Source organism: Brienomyrus brachyistius, unplaced genomic scaffold, assembly GCF_023856365.1.
Source record: "Brienomyrus brachyistius isolate T26 unplaced genomic scaffold, BBRACH_0.4 scaffold59, whole genome shotgun sequence".
Taxonomy (NCBI): Eukaryota; Metazoa; Chordata; class Actinopteri; order Osteoglossiformes; family Mormyridae; genus Brienomyrus; species Brienomyrus brachyistius.
This window is the reverse complement of record NW_026042334.1, coordinates 746,786-771,731: the sequence shown is the minus strand read 5'-3', so window position 1 is coordinate 771,731 and position 24,946 is coordinate 746,786. Positions and strand designations below refer to the sequence as shown.

The window sequence follows — 24,946 nt, the reverse complement described above, 5'->3', positions numbered from 1 at the left end:
AAAAAGAGGGAAAAAAAAAGTCGACTTAAAAGGCCGATTTCCATCAAAATATATAAATAAAGGAAGAAGTGCACCTGTTGTGTGACAGAACAGAAAGGCCGATTCAGGGGCCTCAAATTAAGTCCTTTCTAGCCTATTACACAGCAATCAAAGGCGCCCTTTCATAACCGACCGTCTCTAATGCACATCCAAGGGCACTGCCTCATTACCAACACCCTCAAAGCAAACGGAGCATCTTAAGCAGAGCCGATACAAGACGCGGCAGTTGGGACACAGACACCAAGCACAGGTAAACGGGATTATGACGAGTCATAACTCAAGTAACTGGACACACCGATGGGGCTGAAGTGTGACTCATCGGGATTTTACAGTCAGAACGAGTGATTCTAAAAGTTATTCAAACACATAGAAAGAGCCCTTTTTCATTCAAAGGTTATTCATTAGGGGATGCAGGTGCATGAATTTGTTGGAGTTGTGCTGTAGGATGCAGAAATGTATCTGAATAATGTCAGTAAAACATTATTTATGGCAACTCAGGGGAGAAGCCGAGGGCCAGACCGACCTGCAGGCCCCCCCCCTGTCATTCGTGTCCCTGGAATGACATCGCTGATTCTGTAAGTGAGCTGGCCCGCTTGGGGACCCCTCCCAGCTGCGCTGTGAAGCGAGCGGGAGGATGCGACGGCATGTGTGCGGGGGGGGGGGGGGGGGGCAGGGGCTGCTTAACATCTCCTCACAGGGCCGGGGGCTACAGGGCGAACGCAGGGGTTTGGCTCCAGGAGGCCTGCTGTATCCGTTGAGACTCTGGGTCAGCAAGTTCCCTTTGGGACTGACGACCGGCTGAGGCTTGGGCCCGTGTGGGGGGACTGGGTGACGGGGGGGGGCTGCACAGGACTCCCCCCACAGCCATCATCATGAGGAAGCCATTTACCTCTGAGGCGTTTTCATAAACAGGATTATGGCAAACATGCAAACCGGGGGGGTGCTTGTGTGGTGGGGGGGCTGAAGTGTCATTTAAAGGTGGTTTGTCACTGCGGTCATATAATCAAAACTGCGACCGGCTATGAAAATTGCAGCTGTGGTTTAATTACACTGGTCAAGCCGCCTACCTGGGGGGGTAACAGTGAGGCGCTGCTGTGACAGCGGTTTACGCTCAGGATGCCCCCCCCCCAGCATCCTGTGGCACTGGCTTTGATGGAAGGGGAAAAATGAAGACCACCAGCACCACCCCCCGCCCCCATACTCCCAGAGCCCTCCCCAGCTGCAGGCTATGAAGGGGAGCAGCCAGAGTAGCTAATTGGCTTCCCACAAACCCATCCAGCTCTGCACCTCTGATGCCCTCCCTTGCACCCCAGCACCTAAACTTCAGAATACCTTACGCTACAGCTACATTAGCTACATTCCTTGCTTTGGGCAGGTCAGTCACCACAGTCCACAGTTTTCTTGCAGGTCGGTCTCTGGTTCTATCATGGGTTCTAGCATCTAACACAGCAGTCAGCACTGAACACCCTAAAGTCTAGGTTGTTTACATGGGGGGGGGGGGGTAATGTATGTCTTTGCCAGGGCAACCTCCCATCACAGCTGCATATGGGGCATCTTAAGTGGCCCCACTGTGCCAGTCAGACCATCCTGCTCCTAAAAGTCCATAAAATCAGCAACGGCGGCCTTTGGGACGGTCGGGGCGGTGCCAGACTGCGGGGGCGCAGTGGGCATGAAGGTGAAGACGAGTGCCCCCCCCCCCAGAACATGGGCCAGATAAACCTTAGCTTAAAAAAAATAAATAAAGCAGCGGTTTCATCTGGCAGGAGAAGACGTAACTTTTGAGAGAAATCTTTACGACTGCCATCTTTCAAAGCGAGCCCAACCGGACCACAAATTTCATTAACTAAGAGTTGGTAGGGGTGTTACAGAAAAAACTCCAGCCCACTTGTAGCATCTCGTATAATATTTTCCTCATAAAACATCAGGAAACGCACGGAGAGGACACCTCTGGAACAGAAACATGACCATTCCCTCCTGCCCCAGCGAACAGACTTCGGGGCTGTTTGAAATGACCGCGCACCATCCATCTTACAAATTGTTTCTGCTGTAAAATGTATTTGCTTTGGATGGCGACGCGCGCGGCTTGGTGAAACGGAGCGATCGCACAGCTGTAAGGAATTTTGCACGACACCAAATGGCACGACAAAAAAAAAAAAAAAGAGCAACCCAGCCCAGAACGAGCCAACAAATCAATTAAGCCTTTTTATTTTATTATACGAACTTTTACATACATGAATCTTTTATAAAGTTACAAAGCCTCAAAAACGATGAACTGGAGAGCCAAGTCCGATTTACCTTACCCCCCTCCGGCCCCCGTCCCCGAACACACGCATGCACACAGCTTTTGAGCCTCAAGATGGCTTGGAGTTATGATTCTTGACAGTGTTTAGAAAACACAGGGGGATACAGAGAGGGAAGAAAGGAGCATTATGAGCGCAGATTCTGCCAGGGCGCTTAAAATGGAGCGGTCCGCAGTAAACATCGCAGAGGCGAGCGCAGCCTTCCGAACATAAGCAGACTGTCCTGACTCACATTCGGCAATTTAATACGTTCCCAAAAGATAACGCATTTCGAAGGGGGAAGGACTTCACAGCACTGTAAGGAAGACAGATTTATCAGACAGGACTCTGGTGGTCTCTGTTGATCCTCAGGATAGGACAAACGGGCTCTCTGCATCCTCACGCATGCTTAGAGTGACGACTTTCTGTGGAGGGAGCAGGCTCCTCCGAGATGTGAGAGCGTACGATGCAGAGAGGCTCTGGGTGACCCTGGCGTGCCTTTTAAAGTGAAAGCCGGGGAACGGGGAAGTGCTACACACAGAGCTCCGCCCCCATCCCCGCCCCCTCCGTCAGGTTTTCCGGGAAAGCCGGACCGGGGCAGGTAAGCTTGGTTTCGACGGGCTGTGGCCTACCTTGGCCTCCGTTTCGCCACGATTGCAGCGTGTACAAGTGGTGGACGGTGCTCTGGGAGGACGCCCACGGGTGAGTCAGGATCTGAAAGACGTGGAAGTCGTGGCCCAGCGTGTCCGCAGTGACGAGCAGCATTCCTAGGGGCGAGAGAGACACAGAGAGGCCCCGTGTTTTACATTCACGCCCATGGCGGAACCTCCGTGCCCCCGACGTCGCGCTAATCTCAACACGACACGCAAAGCCCTCCAAACGACCGCAGGTGTCCCACAGATGTTCCATTTCATAGTGTAAATTAACAACCCACACACTTCCCTCGATGTAAAAAAAAAAAAAATCCATGCAATCGCCTCTTTTCACGATTTACAGGAAACGTGCCGGTCACAGTCCTCTCCTCCTCGCTCCGAGTGGCGGCGATGAACTCTGGCGTGACCCTCTGGTGAAGCCTCTCATTTCACCATTTTTATTTGCAGTGAGTGAAAATACAGGAACGAAACGGCGAAGGCTGTAAGCAGCACACTCTGCAAACCACACCAGAACGAGCCGAAATGGACTAAAGCCCAGGGGGCGTCTCAACACGGATCATTTCCCCAAAATGTATCATTGCGCTGGTCAAATTAAAAAAAAAAAAAAAAAAGACGAAAGAACAAGCTCTGAAAATACTTTTATCATGAATGCAAGACTCCACCGCAAGCTCTGAATTTCACAGCCGCAATTCCACGACAGTAATTAGTAATTTTCCATCGTTACATCCCTAATGTTGAGGCTACAGTATGCTTTAATTAGTGGTGAGTCTTTATTGGGAGGTTTGTCAGATGGAAAAGTGGGGTTGGGGGGAGGGGGGGGCACATGGCATGTGGATAAAAGTCATCGCCACCTCACCACATGCCAGGAGATGCCAGGAGATGCCAGGAGATGCCAGGAGATGCCAGGAGAGGCCAGAGAGAAGCCAGCGCCGGGCCCCGCACAGGGGAGCGCGGCCTCCGCTCACGTTCACGGTTCTTACAACTTTTACGGCTCCTCAGTTTTCACGCCAGCGACATTCGATCCAAGACGGGATGCCATCTTTCTCTGGGTGGGGCGGTGGGGGACCGGTGGTGGGGGGGGGGGGGGGGGGGCGCTGTGATATCATGCAGAGGCTGCACACATGAAAAGGAAGCGGGAAAGCTAAAGAATTAGACGGCGGTTAGCTATTTGTGCTGTATCAGAAGACTAAAGCGGGCTTCAGCCTGGCTATAAACTAAACCCACGCCCCAAATGAGGTGCCAAGCCACAAGAAGTATTTGCGTCAACTGGGAATACATGGAAAAGAGAGACTTCTAATTATAGAGTCTGGAAACGGAAGCACGGAGTGATTAGGAGTTAAGGCACTGCGGAATGTTTATCTGGGAACTTCCTCTCTCGGGCGCCCCCCCCCCCCCCCCCCCCACTGGTTACCCCGGCGCCCCCTCACCATACACCCGCTTCCCCCCCCACCCCGACTCACCCACCGTGGGCTTTGACAGATGAGGCTTGGAAGGCATGCAGAGACGCGAGTTTGCTGATGGTACGCTGGGTTCCCCGAAAGCCCGAGGAGGCCTGAGCCCGGCGTTTGCGGCCTTGTTGAAATACTAGGCCTTACAGAGAGGCGTCAGTCGGTTAGGCCTGGCGGCCTAAATTAAAAAGCTGCCTTCTCAGCGCTGGTTAGGCGGTGAAACATTTCAGGAAACCGAGACGCTCCAACAACTTCTGATACATCCTATTTATAACACCTCACGCCTGCACAGGCGTGTTATTTACTGCGCTGGTACCATAGTAAATTGGCTGGCAAGAGTGCCGAGGTGAGAACCCCTCATTTAACATGTGCTCGAGATGCATGTCAGGATGGACGTGGCCTGGTAATATTATAATTTCCATAAATACTCTATGAGGAGAAAATTGCATCCAGGTTTTTCGCATCGTCTTGTTTTGTTGTAGTCCTGATGTCACATGTTTGCGAACCCCGTAAACAAAAAACATCTGCTAAATCCCATTAATTCTTGCAGGATGTTTTACCTCGAGAGAGGCGGAGCTGCCGGGGAATGGCGGTCGGGGCAGGGGGGGGTTGCGACGAGCGGGGATGCCATTGTTATTAACGCCAGTCAGCATGAGGATGCTTCGAATGCACGAAAACGACAAACAGTCAACATGCCTTTTTATAATGCAGAAATTAAGTAATAAGCAGTTTCAAGAAGTAGGCACTGGGGAGTCTGACTGCCTTCAAGTTGCAAATGCCTGGTTGGGGCAGCAGGGGCTGCTAGGCGGGCAGGGAAGCCCCTATGGCTCAGCCAAACTATCCATGCGCTTGCTAAAGCATGCGGCACAGCGCATCGCTCCCTGGTGGGAGGGGACCCAGCGCAACCATCCAGAGCTGGGACAGACTTACTGGAAAATCCAGGACCTTGTCGTCCCCCCCCTCCCATGGTGACAACGATGGGCGCAGGGGTTAACATGCTCCCTAGGTCACCACGCGCTCGATAGCCCGTTAATGTTTTACAGACAAAGTGAGAACATCTGAGCCTTTCCAATGCAGTCATGTTAAGGTAATTTTGAAGCTGCTGCTCTCAAGACTTTTATTTGTTTGTTTTCCATGTCCTGAGAAGGAGCACATGGACTCCACAGTGTTCAAAGTGAGGCTGGCGGGAGAGCTGTGCACGTGACAACGGGGATGAGGCCTCTCGACGTAACCTCTGCAGCGGACAGGAGGTCTGACTGCGGCGTGGGCCAACGATCGCGTGGCGAGAACCGCGCCCACTCCCTTGGCACCGGCCTGCCGAGGATGAGCTAGGCGGGGTTCATGCTGTGTTAGTTTGGGCACACTTCTGGGCACAATACATACTGTTCCTGTGGGCACTACAACTTGTAGAAGCCTGGGTACACTTTGCTCAGAACCACATCTACTATTCAACTAAGGCTTTTCGAAGAAGGAACCAAAAAAAACGGAGGGATTCGGGGTCACGCCATATACAGTCAAGTGTAACAAAGGAGTATGTTTTTTATATGTTTCACAGCAAGACCACCAGCACTCTCTTAGATATTAATAGACTGAAAAGCACTTTCCTTGCCAAGAGGCGGTAATTAGTTTATTATTAAGAAGCGGCTGGTACTGACGGTTCAAACGGGCCGCCTTTAAACCCGCAGACCTGCAAGGGAGGTGACCAGGAGGCCAAGTTCACAGAGCCTGGATTATGGTGAAGCCAGAATCCTTCCTGCCCAGATGTACGCATCACCGACCACTGAGGGGACCAGTGACACCAGTGACACCAGTGACACTCCGGGCCACTTCACACACTCATGCCGCACCTTTCTTTCTTCCCTTCCAGCCCCCCACCCCAGCATTTAATTTCGGACGAGTAACGAGGGCATGCAGCGTTCTCACAGAGGCTCAGGGGACTTTAGGGAGGTCTTTTCTGCATTAAGTTCCAAAGCCCCCAAAACAAATTGTCAAACCACAATCTCCCGATAAGAGCTGGACTGTACATAGAGCCGAAGAAAAGACTAATCCGTTCTTAGGCTAAAGAAAAGCGAGTGACATTGTCATTCGGCCTTAAACGCTCCGCGCTCAATGCGAGAGATCCCGTCCGGTTTGCTAATTAATCCCCCCAAACATTCGCCGCAGCAGAGCAGATTTCACAGTTTTGCGCTTCTCAGCAGCCGCCGTTCGGCTGCATGGCAAAGCCGCATTCCTCTGGGCCCCCGCCTGCCCCCGCAGCGGTCTGCGCCTCCGTTTCGCTCACATCTGCTCCAGTGCCGTGCTGGGGCCGGACCGACTCCGGCTAGACGCAAACGGTCGAATCGGCACGGGGGACTCGAACATCTGGACAGCTGTCATGGAGGAATCTGCCACAATCCCCCCACCTCCTACACAAACATGAAATAACAAATGCAGTCAATGCTCTGTGTGGGATCTAAATGACTCCACAAGGGCAAACAGCCTGCGTGGGGGAGCCTCCCCTTCCATTTTTTTATGTTTATTGGAAAATCGACAATCGTCCATAACTGTCCTTTTGGACCCATCCTGTGAGCATCAGAGGGGCCCCCAGAAAGACCAGGACCCAGGCCTTTAACACCCCCCCCACAAGTGGCACATCACCCCCGAAAAGCTGCAGCTCATGATGACCCGGCCACACCAAACTAACAAACAAATATTAATAAATAAACATGTCCAAAGTAAACGGGATTGCGGAATGTTAAGGGATTGCGGGAAGCAGCGAGACCTCACAGGCGTGCGGAAAACACCACGTTTGCATTATATCCCCGTCCTGAGAGAATGCGCGGGTGCTTTCTGACAAACAAACAAGTGTTTGTGTTCCAGGACGCTGCCTGCTGCGGACCATAAGGCCCAGCAGGGGGATCTTGTCAACCGGGGCGCGAGGGTTAGCTTAGGGGAGGTCAGCTTCACTGCAGCAGGATGGGGAAACTGGGGCCTGGTGTTGCATTGTAATAGAGCTGGCACAGATAGGCATGTACTGTACGAATATCAGCAGATTAGGTAATGGCTTTGTGAAATGGTGCTCACACCCCTGATGGAATCCCTGCGACTCTCCCAGCTCCCTGATGGTATCAGGCTCAGCAGAACACCCCACACCCAACTGTCTCCTTTTGGGACAGGCGAACTGGCAACCTCGGATTCCACACTTCCCGAGAACAGAAGTCCCTGGGGATTGTGAGTCGCACGTGGCGATTACAGCGTATTAGCGGTGGCTGTTCATGAAGGCTTCCTCTCATGGTTCATCGTGGATTGCAATCATCATCAAAGTGGTAATCCAGCTCAATAATTCCCACAAAGTGACCAATTTCATTCATTCAGTCATCTGTACCCATGAACGCGAGGGGGGGGGATGTTTCTTTGCCATTCCACTGGGATTTGTTTAAGGACTGGAAGATATCCATCTAACTGGGACTTAAATCACCAACCGTCTGATGCAAAATTTTGACTGCCATACTAAGCTCCACCCACAACTGCCAGCGAGCTCTCCTGTGCTCAGGGGTCTGATGGCAGATATTTAACTGGCCACTCTCCCCTGGCTGGTTGAAGTCGGTTCCTCCTGGTGAGGAATGTCAGGTTCACATCCACAGCACTTGCAGAGAGTTAGGGTGGTGTGTGTGTCTGGGGGGGGGGTCTCTCCCTATAAGGGTCGGCCACAGACACTCGCTAATCTGCAACCGAGGGGGTCGACGCTCTGATGCTTATCAGTCGCGTGACTGGGAGGAATCGGCAAGTGCGTCTCCTGGGCGACTTGAGCTGCAGGCTGCTCACGGCCCCGATCACACCATGCAGTGACCCTGTCGTAGATCCCACCGTTAAAATATTTGTTTAATTTTGACCTAGGAGTCGCAGCTAATAAACAAGTAAAGCAGGGCGAGGGGAGGGCGAGAGAGAAAACAAAACTGATTGCAGCTGTCGAAGGGGACGGTTTGCAACTGCACTTAACAGCATCCTTTAATTACTGTGCTATGAATAGCTCCGAACAGCAGGGCCTGCGTGCCAGCGTCCAGCCCGCCCTCTTCTCCCCACTCTCCTCTGTTGTCTCTCCAACACACATATCCAGCCGTGTTTCTTACATAACTTTTGGGAAGCCTTCGCCACTCTGCCCCCGTCTGGAGTCTGCACCGTTTGGTTCTGACCTTCGCCCCGCCCCCCACCCCCGGGGGGGGGCATGCGGTTTCCCGGCGCCTCATAAGAAGCGCGGATGCTGGCCTAATTACAGCCGCGCGTCTCGCTGTCCCTCTCGCGGATTCACTCGACGGTGCTGCCGCGCTTCTCTGATTATATAGGTCTCGCCACGCACCGGGCGACCAAATTGCAGAGGGTGCGTGTAAGCGGGCTGGTAGTTACCGCTGCATACCGCCCTCGTTAGGCCTTTAAAGCACTCCCCACAAGCCAAAGGGGGCTTTCTCCTCGCCTCCTCCTCCTCCTCCTACAAAACGAATTTCATAACTCAAAACAATTACTGAGGTCCTTCTGCGTTTGCGCTCGGGGCGAAAGGAGGTGGCAACAGACACGGCCCATTATTCCTAAGCAGACCTGACAGTTGGAAGGTCGTGCTTTTGAAGCCAGGGGCTCCCTGCTGCCATCTAAGCCAGCCGCCCGTGGACCGCTCGGCGAGGGGGCACGCGACGGCGGCCGGGCGCGGAGCTGACCTGGGGACAGCAGGCACCAGAATGGCGGCGGGGGGGGTGGGGGGGGGGGGGGATGACACCCTGGCACCTTGACACACATCACAGCACAAAACTCTCGCTCGGTTTCAGCAACATGGCAGCCGCTTCAGTCTTTTCCACAGAAGATTCTGTACATCATTTTTGACCTCATGGTAATTGTTTCGGGATGTTAAGATTGCAGAAAGCCACTCTCTTTCAAAGTGTGCCTCCAAGCCACTTTTCTAGGACTAATGGATGCTCACAAACACTGCGATGCATCTCTAATTAAACGATTCTCCGCAGCATGAATGCCATTTGCAGATACTGACCACTCGTGTTGCACTGAAGTGGCAGCGGAACAGACCACCAAGGTGCTGGGTTTGTCTACCGCACTCTGGCTGCTTTCGGGCTCGTGGGCAAATAGATCAGGCCGTTGCTAAGCTGCGCAAACCTTGACCAACGGCGCCCCCTACAGCTGGCCCAGTCGCATGTGGTGAAAGGGTCACTGGAGGCTGCTAAGGAGGCTGCTCTTGTGAGAGAGCCTCATTACCGGGATTCAGACCTGCACACAGGTGAAAGTCATGTCATGCTAAAATTAAACATAGCTATTTCATAACCAAAGCTGCGGACGCTACGATGAAAAGTTACATCATTGTAAAGAGTATGAATGCATGTTGCCCTGTGACCGAGGAGGATTGTGGGTGAGAGTAAGCTGGGGGGTAACAGCTAGGCCAGGAGGCTCTGGGTGGCGGGGGAGCATAGTGTAACCCTGGGGATCACAGCATCCAAAGAAGGAGGGCAGGTGCAGCAAACTCGCAACCCTGCATAGTTTTCACGTTTTTTGGCCGCAAGAGAAGTGCAGAAAGGGTCCCCACGGCACCTCTAAGCGTGTGGAGAGACTGAGCTCACCTCCAGCTCCTACACCGCTGCCTTTTCTCACATGATAACACGCCGATCCTAATTCCGTCACTCGCTGAAAGTTTGTTTCTCTGCCGCATCGGACATTTATGCGGCACCCAAAGACAGGGCTGCATCTGCGAGATCCGTGTCTGAAATGCAGCATGGTTGCTAAGCGATTAACCAGCCACTGCTCTGCCTTTGTACCGTCACGGTGCAGAGTGAGCAAAAGACCATCGCAAGCAAAGCAGGAACAGCAGGCAAACAACATGGGTACGGCCCCTTTCCGTAGTGGATAGGTCGATACTTTCCCACTTTAATTGCGTTTTTACACCCTAAACTGTGTTGTAACGGGGGCAATGGCGTTTAAAATGAATTATGGGTTTGACCTGTGCCCCGTTCCGCTCTTCCCCAGACCCAAAGCCGCTAAAAATGAACGTTTGTGTGAAACACCCTCAGGGGGCATTTCGGCTCAGAGCCACCACATCAGAGAGATGTCCGGGGCATGGCCGGCCTGCTATGGCCTCGGCGACGCTGCCGCGAGGATGTGGGGCCGGGGAAACCCGAGCAGGGGCCCAGAGGCCAGAGACAGTAGATACTGTTGACGCGGCCCCGCCCCACCCTTCCCAGAAGCCTGCGGGGCCGCCTGGCCACAGCAGGTGTCGGACGGGGCTTCTGAAGTGCGAACCACAGGCCATCAGCGGGCGGCGGCGAAGGCCCCACACTGACCTGCGGAGAAGCCCCACATCACAGGCCCACGGTCCCCAGAACAGGGTCGCCCTGGGGTCAGGGGCACCGGGCCAGCAGGAGAACAGGCCCGGCCTGCCGAGCCCAGGTTGCGACATCCACTGTACGAGCGCAGCTGGCACAGTCGCCGTGGCAACCCCAACTATGAATGGAGCGAATTAATATAACTTTGTTGATTTGGACATGCCCCTCCCACACGCCCACCCCGACCCCCAACCTCCGCCGCTCACCGCTGGGGTTGAATGCCATGCAGGATATGGGTTTGTCATGGGCCGGAAAATGAGCCACCACACCCTCGCCGTCAGTGTCTTCGCTGACCAGGACCTGAAACACACAAACACACGCCATTGCTTTCCAGAATAAGACCCAACCCCGAAACCTGCCTCATTCTGCCGACGGCAACCTTTCTCTCATACGTGCATGACGCCATGGGTGGAATTTGTGACGATATTCGCACTCTTTATGCAAAACTACTGTGAGTTAATATGTACAGATTTAACAAATCAACATGCCTGCATTGGAACACGCTGCCCCCTAGTGGATGGCAGAACTCAGACGGCTTTGGCATTAATATACTAGACGCTTGAAGTTACCACACTTGGTCAGAGCCGAGAGAAGGACCGGTGAGAACGTGAACCCTCACAAAACGGAATGTGCCGGCAGGAACAGAACGTTACATGATGGACGACCGGGACCATAACACTCACTCCCGGTGGGGGGGGAGGGGTGGTATGGGGCTACAGAACGACGGCTAGAGATGCTCATGCTAATGGGATCGAGGCTAAGAGGCGAATTGGGGGGGGGGGGGGGGAATCAACATCATCAGCCTCATTAAAGGCACTGGGGGCCGGACGGGGCACTGAGTGTCCAGACGGCACCAATTGAGAAGGAGGAGCCGGCTGCTAGCCCCTGCGCCGCGCTGTCCCAGAGAGATCAATAATGTAGCCCCGCAAAGGGCTTAAGGCCTGGTGGGGGCAGCCGTCCTCCCCCAAATTATTTTGTCATGCTTTGTACAGAAAACAAGCCCACCTTTGGGAGCGGAAGCCTGAGAAGGGGCCGTCCTCCAGTCAGTCGGCTTCGTTACTATTCGCCATGAAGGAGACGACGGTTATAACTAAGGCCAGACTGCAGCCGCGCAGCGCGAGCAGTGATAAATCCAGCCGGGTGTCGCATTAAGCGGCGGCTGCTTTTAATAGGATCCAGCCCAAAACAAAAAGCAGCCCTGCCCTCAAACGGAGACATTTATTTCAGACCAAAAAATGTCTCATTGACACAAACCAGACCCCGTTTATTAAGGCTAACACAGACAATGTTGTTCTGTAAGGGAATCCTGTTGTTCCCTTTGAAAGGGAATTAGTGTCGGACTACCTTCGGAAAGTAAGCCTATTACAGCGGAGATCAGGGGGCTTGGCGCCCAAATTCAGGAGTCGCCAGCCTAACCCCCCCCCCCCAAGTCACAACTCCGACAGTGGTGGCCCAAATGAGGGCTGGCATGATGGAGGGCAGCCGTCATCCGGACCCTGGTTTTAATGCGGCGTCCTCCAGAGCCTGCCATGCCGCCCCCCCCCCCCCCCCCCCCCCATGCCTCCTGCCTCCCTTTATCTGTAGGACTTCATTGCAAAATCGCTAATGACACAGTGCAGGCCTGTGCACCCCGCACCCCCTCCCCGCCCACCGGAATGTGCCGGTTTCGGGCCGCCGGTGAGCCTTTAGGACTGGACCGAAAGCAGACGGCCAGGATCAAGCGGGCCTGTGGTGCAAGGCCGCGGTGTGGACGTGCTCGCGGCGCCCCGGGGCCCAAAGCGGTCCGCAGGCGATGAAAAGGGAACACTCGCGGACTCACCGCCGGCTTCTTGTGAGGTAGATGAGGATCTGCGGCACATCAACAGAGCCTCGTATTTACACACGTAAAAATAACCCAGCGCCCACGATCTGAGAACGCGCGAGCTGGCGAAGTAAATCACACCTCCGAGTGGCCGCTGCCGTGTGTGGTCCGGTCAGCGTTTACACGTGGGGATAACCCGATTCTTAAGGGCAAATAAAAAAGGTTAAACCTACACCGGTTTTTAACAACCCACAAACCTAAAGGTCTCTTTCTGTAGGTCATATCTGACGAAATGAAACAAAAAAAAGGAAAAAAATCTGTTCTGACTTAACCTTTTCTTTGAGTAAAAAAACAAAACCCATATGTAAAAACTGCAAACATTTAAACTGGCTCATAAATCTGACACTCCATTAAAGATCTTACACAGGAACTGAAAGCCTGGTAGCAGTTTCTGGTTACCCACAAGCAGTATAAAGTTTGCAGGGGGAGAAAGAAAAAAAAAAAAAACATTTACTTGGCTAAAAGTGTTCTTTTCCATACAGACTTAATATGTTTGAAGAACACAGGCAGGCCTCGTAAACAAGCCTCACCTTCGTTTCCACTGGCCTCGCTAATCTCAGGCCGCAGGCGGCCCAGTGCCAGGGCCCTGTAGGGAAGCATCCCTGAGTCACGTGACCTGGCCCTGGATGGTTCCGCCCCCTTGTGGCAAAGTGTTACCGCAGAATCAAAACACGAGACATTTAATCGCCGCAGGCAGCGTACCTGACCCTCCCCGACAGACTGCATGTCGATGATGGTGACGACGCCGGGCACGTGGGGGCTGCGGCGGGCGGCGCTGGGCGTGGCCGTCTCCTCCTCGGCGACCCCTGTGGGCAAAGTGCCAGCCAGCTGTGTCACCACCTTGCCCACCATCGTCAGGCCCGACTTCAGCGTCTGTCAGGAGGTAGACAGAGGGAGGCTTGTTTAGCTGGGAACAATAAATAGCTCTGTATGATGCAAAACGAAAAGAAAAAAAAAAAGGAAAATAATGCCGCTAAGACTTCGCGAAAAATGCCACGAATCAGCCGGAAGCAACTAGTTTAATAAGCTGCCGCTGCCCAGATGACCACAGCAGTGACTTCATAGTAATAAGCAGGACATAAAAACCATCATGGAGATTATGGCACCCAGGATGACTATTCGCATACACCTTCAGGAAAAACATTCCCAGAAACTGGAATTATGCAGTGAGAGCAGCCGCAGCTGAGGCCCCCAGAGGTGGCGGGCTCAGGGGCCGGTCTGGGCCGCGTAGTCTGCCACTAGGCCCCCCCCCCCGCGGATCAATGGGGCACTGTTTTGATTAGCACTGAAAACTCAAACTGCAGTGATTAGAAAACACATTAGCGTTGATCAATTAGGAGGCAAACGCTTTCTCTTAATAATTGATGGGCCGGCAATTTACACACAGTCTGTTAGTGGCTTGTCGAGGAGGCCGCAGGCGCCATGCGCTATCGACGGTGCTCCCAGAGCCTGAATGCCTGATGAGGTCTCCCCACCCCCCTACCCCCACAGTGGCCTCAGCCCCAACCCAAAACACCCCCCCCCCCCCCCAATCACTCCATTAACTCAGGCAAGAAGAAAGCCCTCGCTTAGGCAGTCACCAGAGCTGCCACAGTCACTAAAAATTTGGCACAGTGGAGGGGGGGGGGGGGGGGTGTCACCAGACCGAGCAGGTGCCCATCAGCAGAGGGTCACCAGGGGCCCACAAAAGCTCTAAAACCCCCTGCCACCATAAAGAAAGATCCCACTCAAAAACCCTAACCTGGAGCACACAGCATGAATGCTTTTCGCTTATAGCCTCCCTCATCATTAGCTTACAGGGGCTTCAGTCGGGGGGGGGGGCACTGGCGGCCCTGACATACTCAAGAACTCCCCATTACAGAGAGGGCTGAAGCAGAGGGGGTGTCACAGGCTGGGATATGGTTATAAATGAGAGCCGGGCCGCAGACGGCCTGTCTCCGCACAGGCCCTGTAACCTCATTTTGGCCGCTAACCTTCGCCATGCTCCGTTTGATGCATGTCGCCATTAGGGCTAATGGTGCTTCTCTCACGTAAGCCGTTAGACCTCATTAGGAGGCGATCAGGTGGCCGGGGAATACAGATGTAGCACTAATAAATCAATTAACTACCTCTGGGTCAACAGACCCAAACCATATGGGGTGGGGGGTGAGGGGGGTCCGCCCCTTTGCTGTCGCATCAATGGAAGGAATGCTTACTGCAACAGGACGGGGCCCCACTCCAGCGAGGTCAGGTGACGAGGGGCCGCGAGCCGAGCTGGGGCCCCAAACACCAGGCACCCAGAACGGGGTTGGGGGGGCAAATAGCATGTAGTGCCAGGAAATGTAGAAGCAATTAAGAGGAAGAGAATTCAGGGAGACAAAGTGAAAAAACACTTGTCCCATGACCCCGGAGCGAGCCCCCACCCCTCCCCTCCACCCCGCAGCCCCCCAGGGTGTGTGAGTCACGTCTCCACGATACGGCGGGGGGGGGTCTTACTTTGGCGGCACTGATGACGGTGGCGGTATAGGACTGGGCGTTATCCCCGCAGGCCCCGCCGCGTGACTGGTGGCACCGGATAAGCTGTACAGGTGGGGGGGGGGGGTTTGGGGGGGTTGACACAGACACTGTTATTGCCAGGCGCTTCAAGCATTTACAACCCCGCCAGTCATTAGCCCAAAGGAGGTGGGGGGGGGTCGCTTCAGTCTGCACCCAACTGTCTGTTGGGGTTTGGAACACATTAAGACAACTCCAAATAACCACCCCCCACCCTCATTCAGCTCCTGCCCCCCCCTTTTTACATCCTCAACCAGATCTCATTCCACTTTCCAGCTACGCACCAATTTCCCACACCGCGCTACCTGGGCAGAGGCTCAGAAGTCCCCCCCCCCCCAATGTCCAGGCAAATGGGAAAATCAAGGCTGGCTTCCCTCGCAGACCCCAAAATAAGCCTGTTAAGCATCCGGCCGTCTGCTAACCAAACCTTAAATCTGACTTCCGCCATTATCCATTCCCCTACCATTTTCCTGTATTTTTAATGCGTTCCTGACTTTTTAAGGCTTCTCCCGAGGTGCCTGCCTTACGTAGGCAGATTATACGACGATAATAAAATACATTTTATTATTGTCCGTATAAAAAGCAGGAGTCCGTGAACCAGATGCGGTGTGGGCTTCTGCTCGTTCGGGCCGCCCCGGCCGGGCCCGCTTCCAGCCCGGAAGCCCACCTTGTTCTCCGCGTAGGCCAGCCAGCGGCCCCCCAGGGCAACAGGGTTCAAGTTGGGTCCAGGGCAGGGGTAGCAGCCTACGGAACAGCAGCAAGAACAGCCATTACATAACCAGCGTCTGACCCAAATAAAGGATCGTAACGATGCTAAATGCCCCCACCCCACCGTGTTCCAGAGAATAAAGCAGGCTCTGAATCGGCTGGTGTAAAACAGAAATTTGTACTTCCGTTTTATCATTTAAAATTATTCCATCAATTAAATTAGAAATGCAAAATAAAAATATCAAAGCATAATAAAGCGACTACAATCACATGACCACCCTATGCATGTCAGACTGGTGCTGTAATGGGGGGGGGGTGGGGGGTGCATTCGGAGAGGAGAGACAGTGCCGCACCACCACTGAGACATCTGGGATACTCAGATCAAGTTGGCAGGAGCAGCCTGTCCGTCTGAGTCAATTACCTGACTCAGAAATGGAAACGGCGATAGCCAGCGCGCCGAGCGATGGCGGCTCCTGTGCGGACTGACCGGCAGACACACCGACCCCTGGACGCCCGAGGGAGGCGCTGTGTACACTGCACTGTGAACCGAGGTACTGCAAGCACAGGCTGTAGAGCGAGGGAGAGTGCTAATGCTAATGTGGGGTTCTGGCAGAAACTGTGTGTTATTCCTGGGTGCGGAAGCCAACGCGGGGGGGGGGGGATTGCGTGCACTTAACACGTCCGGTGCGGAGGAGGGGCCCTCAGCATTGTTCTCCAAACTCATGTCTATCCTAAACACATAGGCACCCAAAACAAACAGGAAGTCAGGCAGTTAATAAAATTGGGCAATCCCCCCCCCCCCCCCACCCCCAGGTTTGCCTCGCCACAACAGGCGGAGGAGGAGCGGGGGGCAGGAGGAGACCGCTATCCCTTTTCCAGAGTTAAGAACACGTTCGTTTTTTATTTCCCCCCCCTAACAGGAAGGAAAAAAAACAAAACAAACAAAAAAAAAAAACGCAGCAACAATGAAGCTCCACCCAAAGCAATTAACGGTGGCGCGTTATGGACGAGTCACATTTCCTGTGGCCCGGACGGCAGAGAGGGGTGGCTAACAGCCATGGCGCATTAAAGCAACACTAATGGCAATTTACGGCATGCAATCAGCTTGCTTAAGTGGGCTGCGCAGGCCCCGCTGCTGATGATGACAAACGCAAAGGCGATCCCCGCCACGCCTGCGCTGTGCTGTGCCGGCCTCTGGCTCCGATGATTCATTAGACTGAGAAAACATAAGAGCTCGGCGGTAGCAGAAGCCGCGTGATTAATGGCCCGTTCGGCACTGGCGCGTCGATCCGCTGGTGTTCCACTGGTATTGTGAAAATGTACGGACACGGTAATGTGCCGAGTCGTACGAGGACGCTAACAGACAGAACGCCGTTTCCTGATACATTGTGACAACCCATGTTTAGTGTAGCGGCGCTAAACGTTAGCATGTGGCCTAATTTTGGTTGAATTAGACGTTACAGAAATGGACGCGATAATGTGCATTTAAGGTACATTACAGAAACTGCTTCAGGAAAACACAGAGGTTCCCGAGTCAGCTCCACATGGCCTGGTGCTGTGTTTTTTCACTTTGGGATTTTGTCAAGGCGGTCAGAGAGCCAAATAAACAGCATCCATTTCAGCCGGCCCTACAGATTGGTCACATGAATAAACTCGTAAACACAAAGGCTCCTCGCTGCGAGATCTGGTTTGTCCACGTACTAGGATGACGGCATTGCTGCCGGGGGCCAACGACCGCAGCATGCAAGCGACCAACATGGCACGGGACGGGCCCCCTTTTGGTGATACCGCTATTTTGTTGGGTTACGCAGAAACTGGACATGAATCACGGGCCGCTTGCCTTAAGACGTGTAACGGCCGAGCTTCCCCGGGACTTACTTGTGACGAAGAATTTTTTAGTGAAAGTGCAGCTGTCGAAGGCGGCGATCTTTTCTTGCAGGACGACAACGAGGATTCTGGGAATTGCAGTTTGAGTATAAAATACAGCATTCAAGCAAATCGTCATCATCTTCATAAAATCACACCTTAATACCGAGTCCCTCCAGCAGAGCAACAAAGACCAGCTGTAAAATACGCCTTTATGTAAATAACTTCTCAGCTACTTAAGAAAAAGGCGTTGGGGACGGAATCATACCTTTTGTTGCACTGCAGATCACAGATAGGCGTTTTGAACTGGATGGATTTGACCATTTCACCGGTCCGTAGGGAGTACAAATCTGCACAGCAGTAGGGGGGACTTGTCCTGCAGGGGGCGCAAGCACACATGAACATATTGGAGAGCCAGAAGACTTCAAAAAACATGTGCTGCCCATGCAGATATCTGAACATTGCAACAAAACAGCTGAAGGGAGATTGAACATGAATGTTTAGTCGGGAAGAACCAACTTGGAGTGGCATGGTGGCACCTCCAGAGCTGTGGGGCTGAACCCCGCCCACACCCTCTTCTGTGCATGTGTGGAGTTTATATATCCTTCCCAATGGGCTTCCTCCAGCAGTCCTAACACCTGCAGTTAGTCCAAGTGGGGCGTCTAAATTACCCATTGTGCTTGTCCTGTGACAGACCGGCATCCCATCCAAAGTGTCCCCCTGTCTGCTTGCAATGGGCTCCAAGGACCCTGGTAGACAGACGTATGAAGATAAAAATCCCATTGAGCTCCTTAACCACGAGGCCCCCTACAGCTCGGCAGGCAGTACAATTGTGGAAGACACTGAAGGTGCCCAGAGGTTTCAGGAACATAAGCTTCATACGATGCCCATGATTACATAACAGGAAGGAGGCCAGGGACACAGATAAACACAGACACAGACTGACGGACGAATGAAGAAAGATGAAGAAAAGATGCCTCGATGCAAACACTGGCAGTGGAAAAGTCATTCAGATATCAATACTCATTTAACGTTTCCTGCTTAAAGCTGTCGGTACAACTGCACCTTTCCTAGGGCGCTGCCACGGAAAACTCAATACTGAAATTCGGAAGCTGTCAGCCTTTTTAAATTACACATGCCTAAAATCTCTGGACCCAATCAGAGGTGAAAGTTCTGACCCATTAATAAACACAGAGATGCATTACAAACTAATGGAGTCAGTCACAATACCTCGGAAATTAACCTTTAATTCCTTGAAAACTGGCGGTCTGGAGATATCATTGTGGGGGGGTGGGGGGCGGTCGCGGGAGTGGGCGGCAGTGCTGTACAGCTTGGGGAATCAGATCAATACCATCATGTTTGCAGGAGTGCCACTTTCCACAGAGAATCACGTAAATACAGAAATCCGCTCAACCTCATTTGATGAGTCTGTCTCCCAGTTAACTAGGTTATGCATTAAGCTATCAGGTCATTAATAAATCGTAAGGAGGAGGGACCCAGAGAAGGAAGAGTACATTTGCAGAGGAACAGTGGTTAGTACTGAGTCATGTCTCTCCAAAATATTTCCAGTAGTGTTTCATGCGTCAACAGTCAACGAACAGAGACTTCCTTGCAAAGATATAATCTTTAGACTATTACAGGCTGGGGGCAGACGAAAGCCCAGTAAATCACATCTGCACACATCTCTGTGTCCTCTAACTGTGCCGCTCCTGGTGTCAATGAGGCTGTAATGCACGTCTGCATTAACAATCATTTAAAAATTCTTCCTTTTTATGGCGGAAAAGATCTGGTTCCTCCATTCGTAATCCTGACAGACGCAAACAGCGGGCAAAATGCTGCGGGCAAAGCCGTCAAGAAGCCGACAGGCCGTCAGGACGCGCACGTACCGGCGGGAGGACCGGGCAGCCGAGACGTCTTAAACTGGCCGCAAATTGTCAGGAACATGGAAGCACTTAGGAGTTAAATGAAAAAAGCTGCGGCCATCACACGTGCAGGCTACCTGATCTGAGTCCCGGATCGCGGTGATGGAGAACCGTACAGTTCTTAATTTGTCCTAATTCTTCCACTGAGAGATGCCTAAAAGACTCAGTGATGATAGAAAAACCAGACAACCCCCCCTCCCCCATAAGCCACATGAGTCCTTACTCATCCTGTTTTTCTGCACTATTTCAGTCAGAATACATTCGCTCTGCGTGAACGGTGCAGGGCTTGTTGTTTTTTTTTATTTTAAAGTAGATCACACATGTTATGGCAAAGAATCCCAGGCACATGCCAAACAAAGTCAGTGTCGGCATGGCGACAGCTGCCAGGGTCACAGTCTGCCCACTGTCGAGTCGCTGGCCCTCACTGCCCAATAAACAATGCAGCTGCTTACTTCATTCATTCATTTCATGGGCACTTAGAATACCCAGCGCCTGCCCTCGAAACACGCTGGGCAGGTCCGCTCCATTAAGACTGTGTGAGCCGGTGCCAGGCTGTGACTGCTGGCCCAGGTCCTTGAGTGCGACCCCACCGCCCTACCAGGAGGCCCGATCATGACGCACCAAGACTCCCAAAGGCTGCTGCACTTCCCTTCGCAAGTTCTGAGGCGCTTGGCTGTCAGACGCGGCGTGATGAGCCAGAGGTCCAGTCTGTGTAAGCCATGGGTCTGAGGGAGCCCCCAGATCCAGGAGCAGGTCAGGGTCGGCCAGCAGGAGGCGCAACGCCACGCGGTAAGTGAGCATGAGCCAGCCCAACTGGGGTCTGTGACTCTGTCGGCACGGTAACGGCAGGGCTGGACAGACGCTGCAGCGCTTGCTTAAGCACTTCGTGCCACGTGGCACCGACCTCGGAGGCGCGATGGCGCTGTGCTCCCAGGCCATCCACCGGCCCGTGGGCTCCCGGTCTTTAAGCACAATCGATGATTTTACAGTCCGATCAATCGAATTTAAACCTTTTTAGTGCAAATACACACATAAAGAAAAGAGGACGACATGCCCAAGATGTATTCGCGGGGATAAAAACGCACTCTCTTAGACGATAACTGCAAGTTTTTTTTTTTTTTTTTTCTTGAATTACGGATTTTAATAAATGACCCTATACTAATGGAGTAGTAATACGAGGTCATCCTTAATACGATTTTCCTCACGCTGGAAAACAAAAGCGAGGAGCTGAAAGCTTCGGTAAATTACGATTATCATTACGAATCACGTCTGAATGTCAGACTTGCACATGTTAAGGTGCAACCGGGCACCGTCCCTGGGCCCTTCGCGTCGGCTGCCCTGATCGCATTAGATTTAATGTATCAATTACGATTAATCCGATTGGCCTTTGGCGGGACGCTGGAGCAGGCCGGTCACAGAGACAAATCATTCAATTATTGGGGGGGGCATGGAGACGGCACAATGTGGGTGGCGCGGCGACATGTTAGGGAGGGCTGCCCCCTCCCCCCAGAGTAGCTGCAAACCTTTTCCTGTAAAGGGTCAGGTCTGTCGGGCGGAGTGCGTCGGATCTCCGCGATGGCCGGAACTGCCGCCAACCAGTCCGAAGTTGTACGGCCCGCCTTTAATTACAGGGAGCAGTGGCACACCTGCTGGATCCATCCATCCGAGACACATCCTATCCTTTTATTAACGAGCGCCGGCTACCAGGCCACATAAATCTCGGCGTGATGCGGCGGCCGTGACTTTTACAAGCGGGCGTCCATCTTAATTTGAGCAGGGCCGCTCCGGTTTACAGTGGTCATTAGCGGCGTTATGTCAGGCTCAGCAGAAGCAGCCCGACTGGCTCACATCTGCTTTTCCAGCTCCAGGGAAGGCAGCGGCGGCGGTGGGGCAGTGCGGCTCCACTTACAGTGCATCTCCTTTCCCCAGATGCGAGGTTTCCATTCACACGTTTTATTAACCTGAACTCAATGGATGTGGAAAGCAAAGCGCACACTTCATGCAGGGGGGGGGGGGGGGGGGGGGGTGCATGCTCAGCGGGAGGAGGGAGGGGGTCATATCCTAAAAAAGCAAGCAAATAAATTTCTTTACAAGGAAGGGGAGGGGAGGGTGTGCGACATCATCACATCCGGAAGGCAGGGGGGATTTTACAAGGCCTAAATATTAATGGACAATTACGTGGCTGGGGAGAAGCGAAACGAACATGGAGGCCGTGCTGTACGCGGCGTCTGGGTTTGCCGAGAGGACGGAAGACGACACACAGATCAGATCTCAGCTTCCTGAACCAGGCCGGCATTTTGGGTAGCACACTTTCACGGCAACGCAAACGTGCACAAGCATGCAACTGAAAAGAGTCCTTTACGATTCATATGGCAACCCACACCGCTAAAGAAAACCAATAAAAATATGGAAGTATTTTGCTCTATATGGGCATCGTTAAAAAGGCTTGTAAAATCAATGACGGGTCATGAATGCGCCGCATTGTGTAAGAAAGTGGTCTGGAGTAAAAGCCTGGACAAACTGAAGATGGATGGAAACTGAAAACACTGGATGGACATCAGTCCTCTCTGCCAGTGACATACTGATTTATAACAGTTCCTAAACAAGACCAAAAAAAACACACAGACGAAAACAATTACTCTATTTTTGTAAGCAACAAGTGAGGTGGGTGGCAATGGGGAAGTTTCTGGGAAAAAAAAAAAAAATTCTGTCACAATTTTCAGCACCCACCCCCCCCCCCTAACCCCCCCCCCCCACGCCCCAGCTTCTCTCCAAACCCAGTCCTCAGCACACAACAAACGGCAGCCACATCAGAGGCCTCTGGGGTCCTGAGGGGGGCCCTTTGATTCCAGCACGCCGCGGGCATTAGCTGGAAAATAATTAGAGTAAAAAGTTGAACCGCAGCTCTGCATCCTCAGCGTGGCCAGAAATATATTTCCTCTCCTTCACACACGGGGGTGTCCTGGCTGTACCTTCTCCGGAACACATATTGGAAACACATTTGCTGGGCGTGAGGTCCCCCCCCCCCCCCCCACTCTCGTCGCCTTTTCTAATTATCTTTATGGCGTTTACGGTTTTTAATTACTCACCCCGCCGCGGCACCTGTGAGACCCTCGCTTGCCCACCCCCCTTGCCTAGTACCATTGCTCTAGGTTCGAACCCGATGCTGCAGAAAGAAGCAGTGCCCCCCACAACACAGAACCCTTGTCACAATCGCTCCTTGGTTACGTCCCCCCCCCCATAAATCTTACAGCACTAGGGGTGAACTCATCCCCCGCCATTCCACCCTCCTGTGAGTAAATGCTTTTTTAGCGCGTGAGGTTTACATGGGCTTCTGTTAATTACAAACAATCTGAATTTCATCACTGGGGAGCGGCGTTGCCTGGCATAAATATTTTTATTTGATTACTGATCAGGACAGACAGGCATCTGGATCAGGGTTGGCAGGCCAGGGCTGCTGGATGAACTCATCCATGATGGCAGAGACAGAACCCTCTAGCGAAGGCAATCCCATCCTGGGGCTCAAACTGTGGAGGTGCAGGAAGAACACAAGTGAGCTCAGGCCTGCTGTCGGGACAGCAGGAGGCTGCAAGTTTTAAATGCTGTCTAGCCCGCTCCCTGGACATTACATTAACCTATTTCACAACTAATAAACGTTCTGGTTCCTGACATGCTGGCTGATTAAATTAGACACTAATGTCCGGTTGGTAGGACATGATGAATACACCCAGGGGCCACATTATTAGGTACACCAAGATACAAGATACATTTCCCTCCGAACAGCTTCAAGGATACACAAATTGTTTGTTCATAGGAGCCATCCTGCACTGTTGTATTGAGCTGTCATTTTTGCACTTGTGGCCTTCCTGTCAGCTTTAACGAGTCTGCCCATTCTCTCCTGACCTTTCTCATTAACAAGAGAATGTTTTTTTGTTCATCATACCAGTCTGTGTAAACTCTGGACAATGTAGGATGCGAGAATCCCAGGAGGATGACTGTTTTGGAGATTCCAGAACTGGCATGTCTGGCACGTACAATCGCAACACATCACAAGGCTGAGCCGAACAGTAACCGAACCTCCACACCCCTCTTCTACACACTGTAGGTACTCGGCTGCCTCCACACGATTGCAAACAGGTGTACCTAATAAACCGGGTCCGATGGGTGCATACACATGCCTGTACTTTAAAGGCTTAATGTCAGGAAGGAAAGTCACTCAGGGTTCAGATGATGTCAGCGACCCACCCTAACTCACTGGCCTGCAGCGAACCTGGAAACGGGAAGCAGTTTTTAGGTGGAGGTCACAGTCACCGCAAGCTTTATGATTTTCTCAATTCCTGGGTCATTTCTGAATCTTTTCCAAAGCAGGAGAAATATATAAATGACTGAATGAATGACTGAATGAAATGAACAGAAACCTTCCTCGAATTCTCAAATAAAAACGGCAAACGCGGAAAGAGCAGACTCCACGGCCGCAATAAATGCTTGAGAGGAGAGCAAAAGGACTCGGGACATGAGGCCGGGGAGAGTGAGGAAGACCAACCACCGCAGACCCTCTACTCTCATAGTGCAGGGCGTGTCCGATATTCAGGAAAGTCTTCATCCAACGCGAACAGGAAGAGAAGCCTCTAAATTTTTAAATGACAGGCATGACCAATGATGGACTAATTCATGTACCATTACGAGAAGTCTAATAATGACAATAACACTACTATTGTATCACAGACTACACAATAAAAACACTAAAACATCAAAGGATGATCAGCTTCCATCCAGGTGTCTTTTATTTATTATTCCTCATCGTTAATGTACTTGCAACTCAGCCACGCTATAATTCTATGAGATACATTTTAGAAATAAACTGACAATATCCCGAGTGCCGCGTGAGAGCTGCGATTAAGCGCTCTTGTACTCAAACAACCGGGGCAGCTGGTCGACGGGCTCGTGCTGAGACATGTGCCAAGCATCTCCTGGATTTACGGCCAAAAAAAAGGCGACAAAAGCACCCCCAGCACCCGAGGGCCTTTCAGGTGCTCAACACGGTGGGTGTGGCATAGGGGAAAGTGCAGCACCCACCCAACAGCAATGCACCACTCTGTAACAGGCGCTAGTTCTCAATCCTCTTAATCTGGCTCCTCTTTAATACCCCGATTTTGCTTTTCCATTTAATACACTTTAGGCAGGATACTTCACATCTAATGTTTAAAACCTGCGGAGAGAATGCAATGGAAAAGCACAGCTTAGTATCACAATAAGCTTTGCTTAAGTCTCTCTTGAAACCGTTT

The 24,946-nt window shown here is 52.4% G+C and overlaps 1 protein-coding gene across 1 annotated transcript in view; it reads right to left on the bottom strand.

Moving 5' to 3' along the window:
* The window catches only part of bcas3 (BCAS3 microtubule associated cell migration factor), a 127,072-nt gene that overhangs the window by 85,729 nt on the left and 16,397 nt on the right, over window positions 1-24,946 (bottom strand). Inside the window, 8 exon segments of the mRNA XM_049001543.1 lie at window positions 2,951-2,974; window positions 2,976-3,085; window positions 10,979-11,072; window positions 13,336-13,506; window positions 15,109-15,192; window positions 15,833-15,909; window positions 17,752-17,828; window positions 18,008-18,115. Coding sequence (XP_048857500.1) covers window positions 2,951-2,974; window positions 2,976-3,085; window positions 10,979-11,072; window positions 13,336-13,506; window positions 15,109-15,192; window positions 15,833-15,909; window positions 17,752-17,828; window positions 18,008-18,115 — 745 coding nt within the window.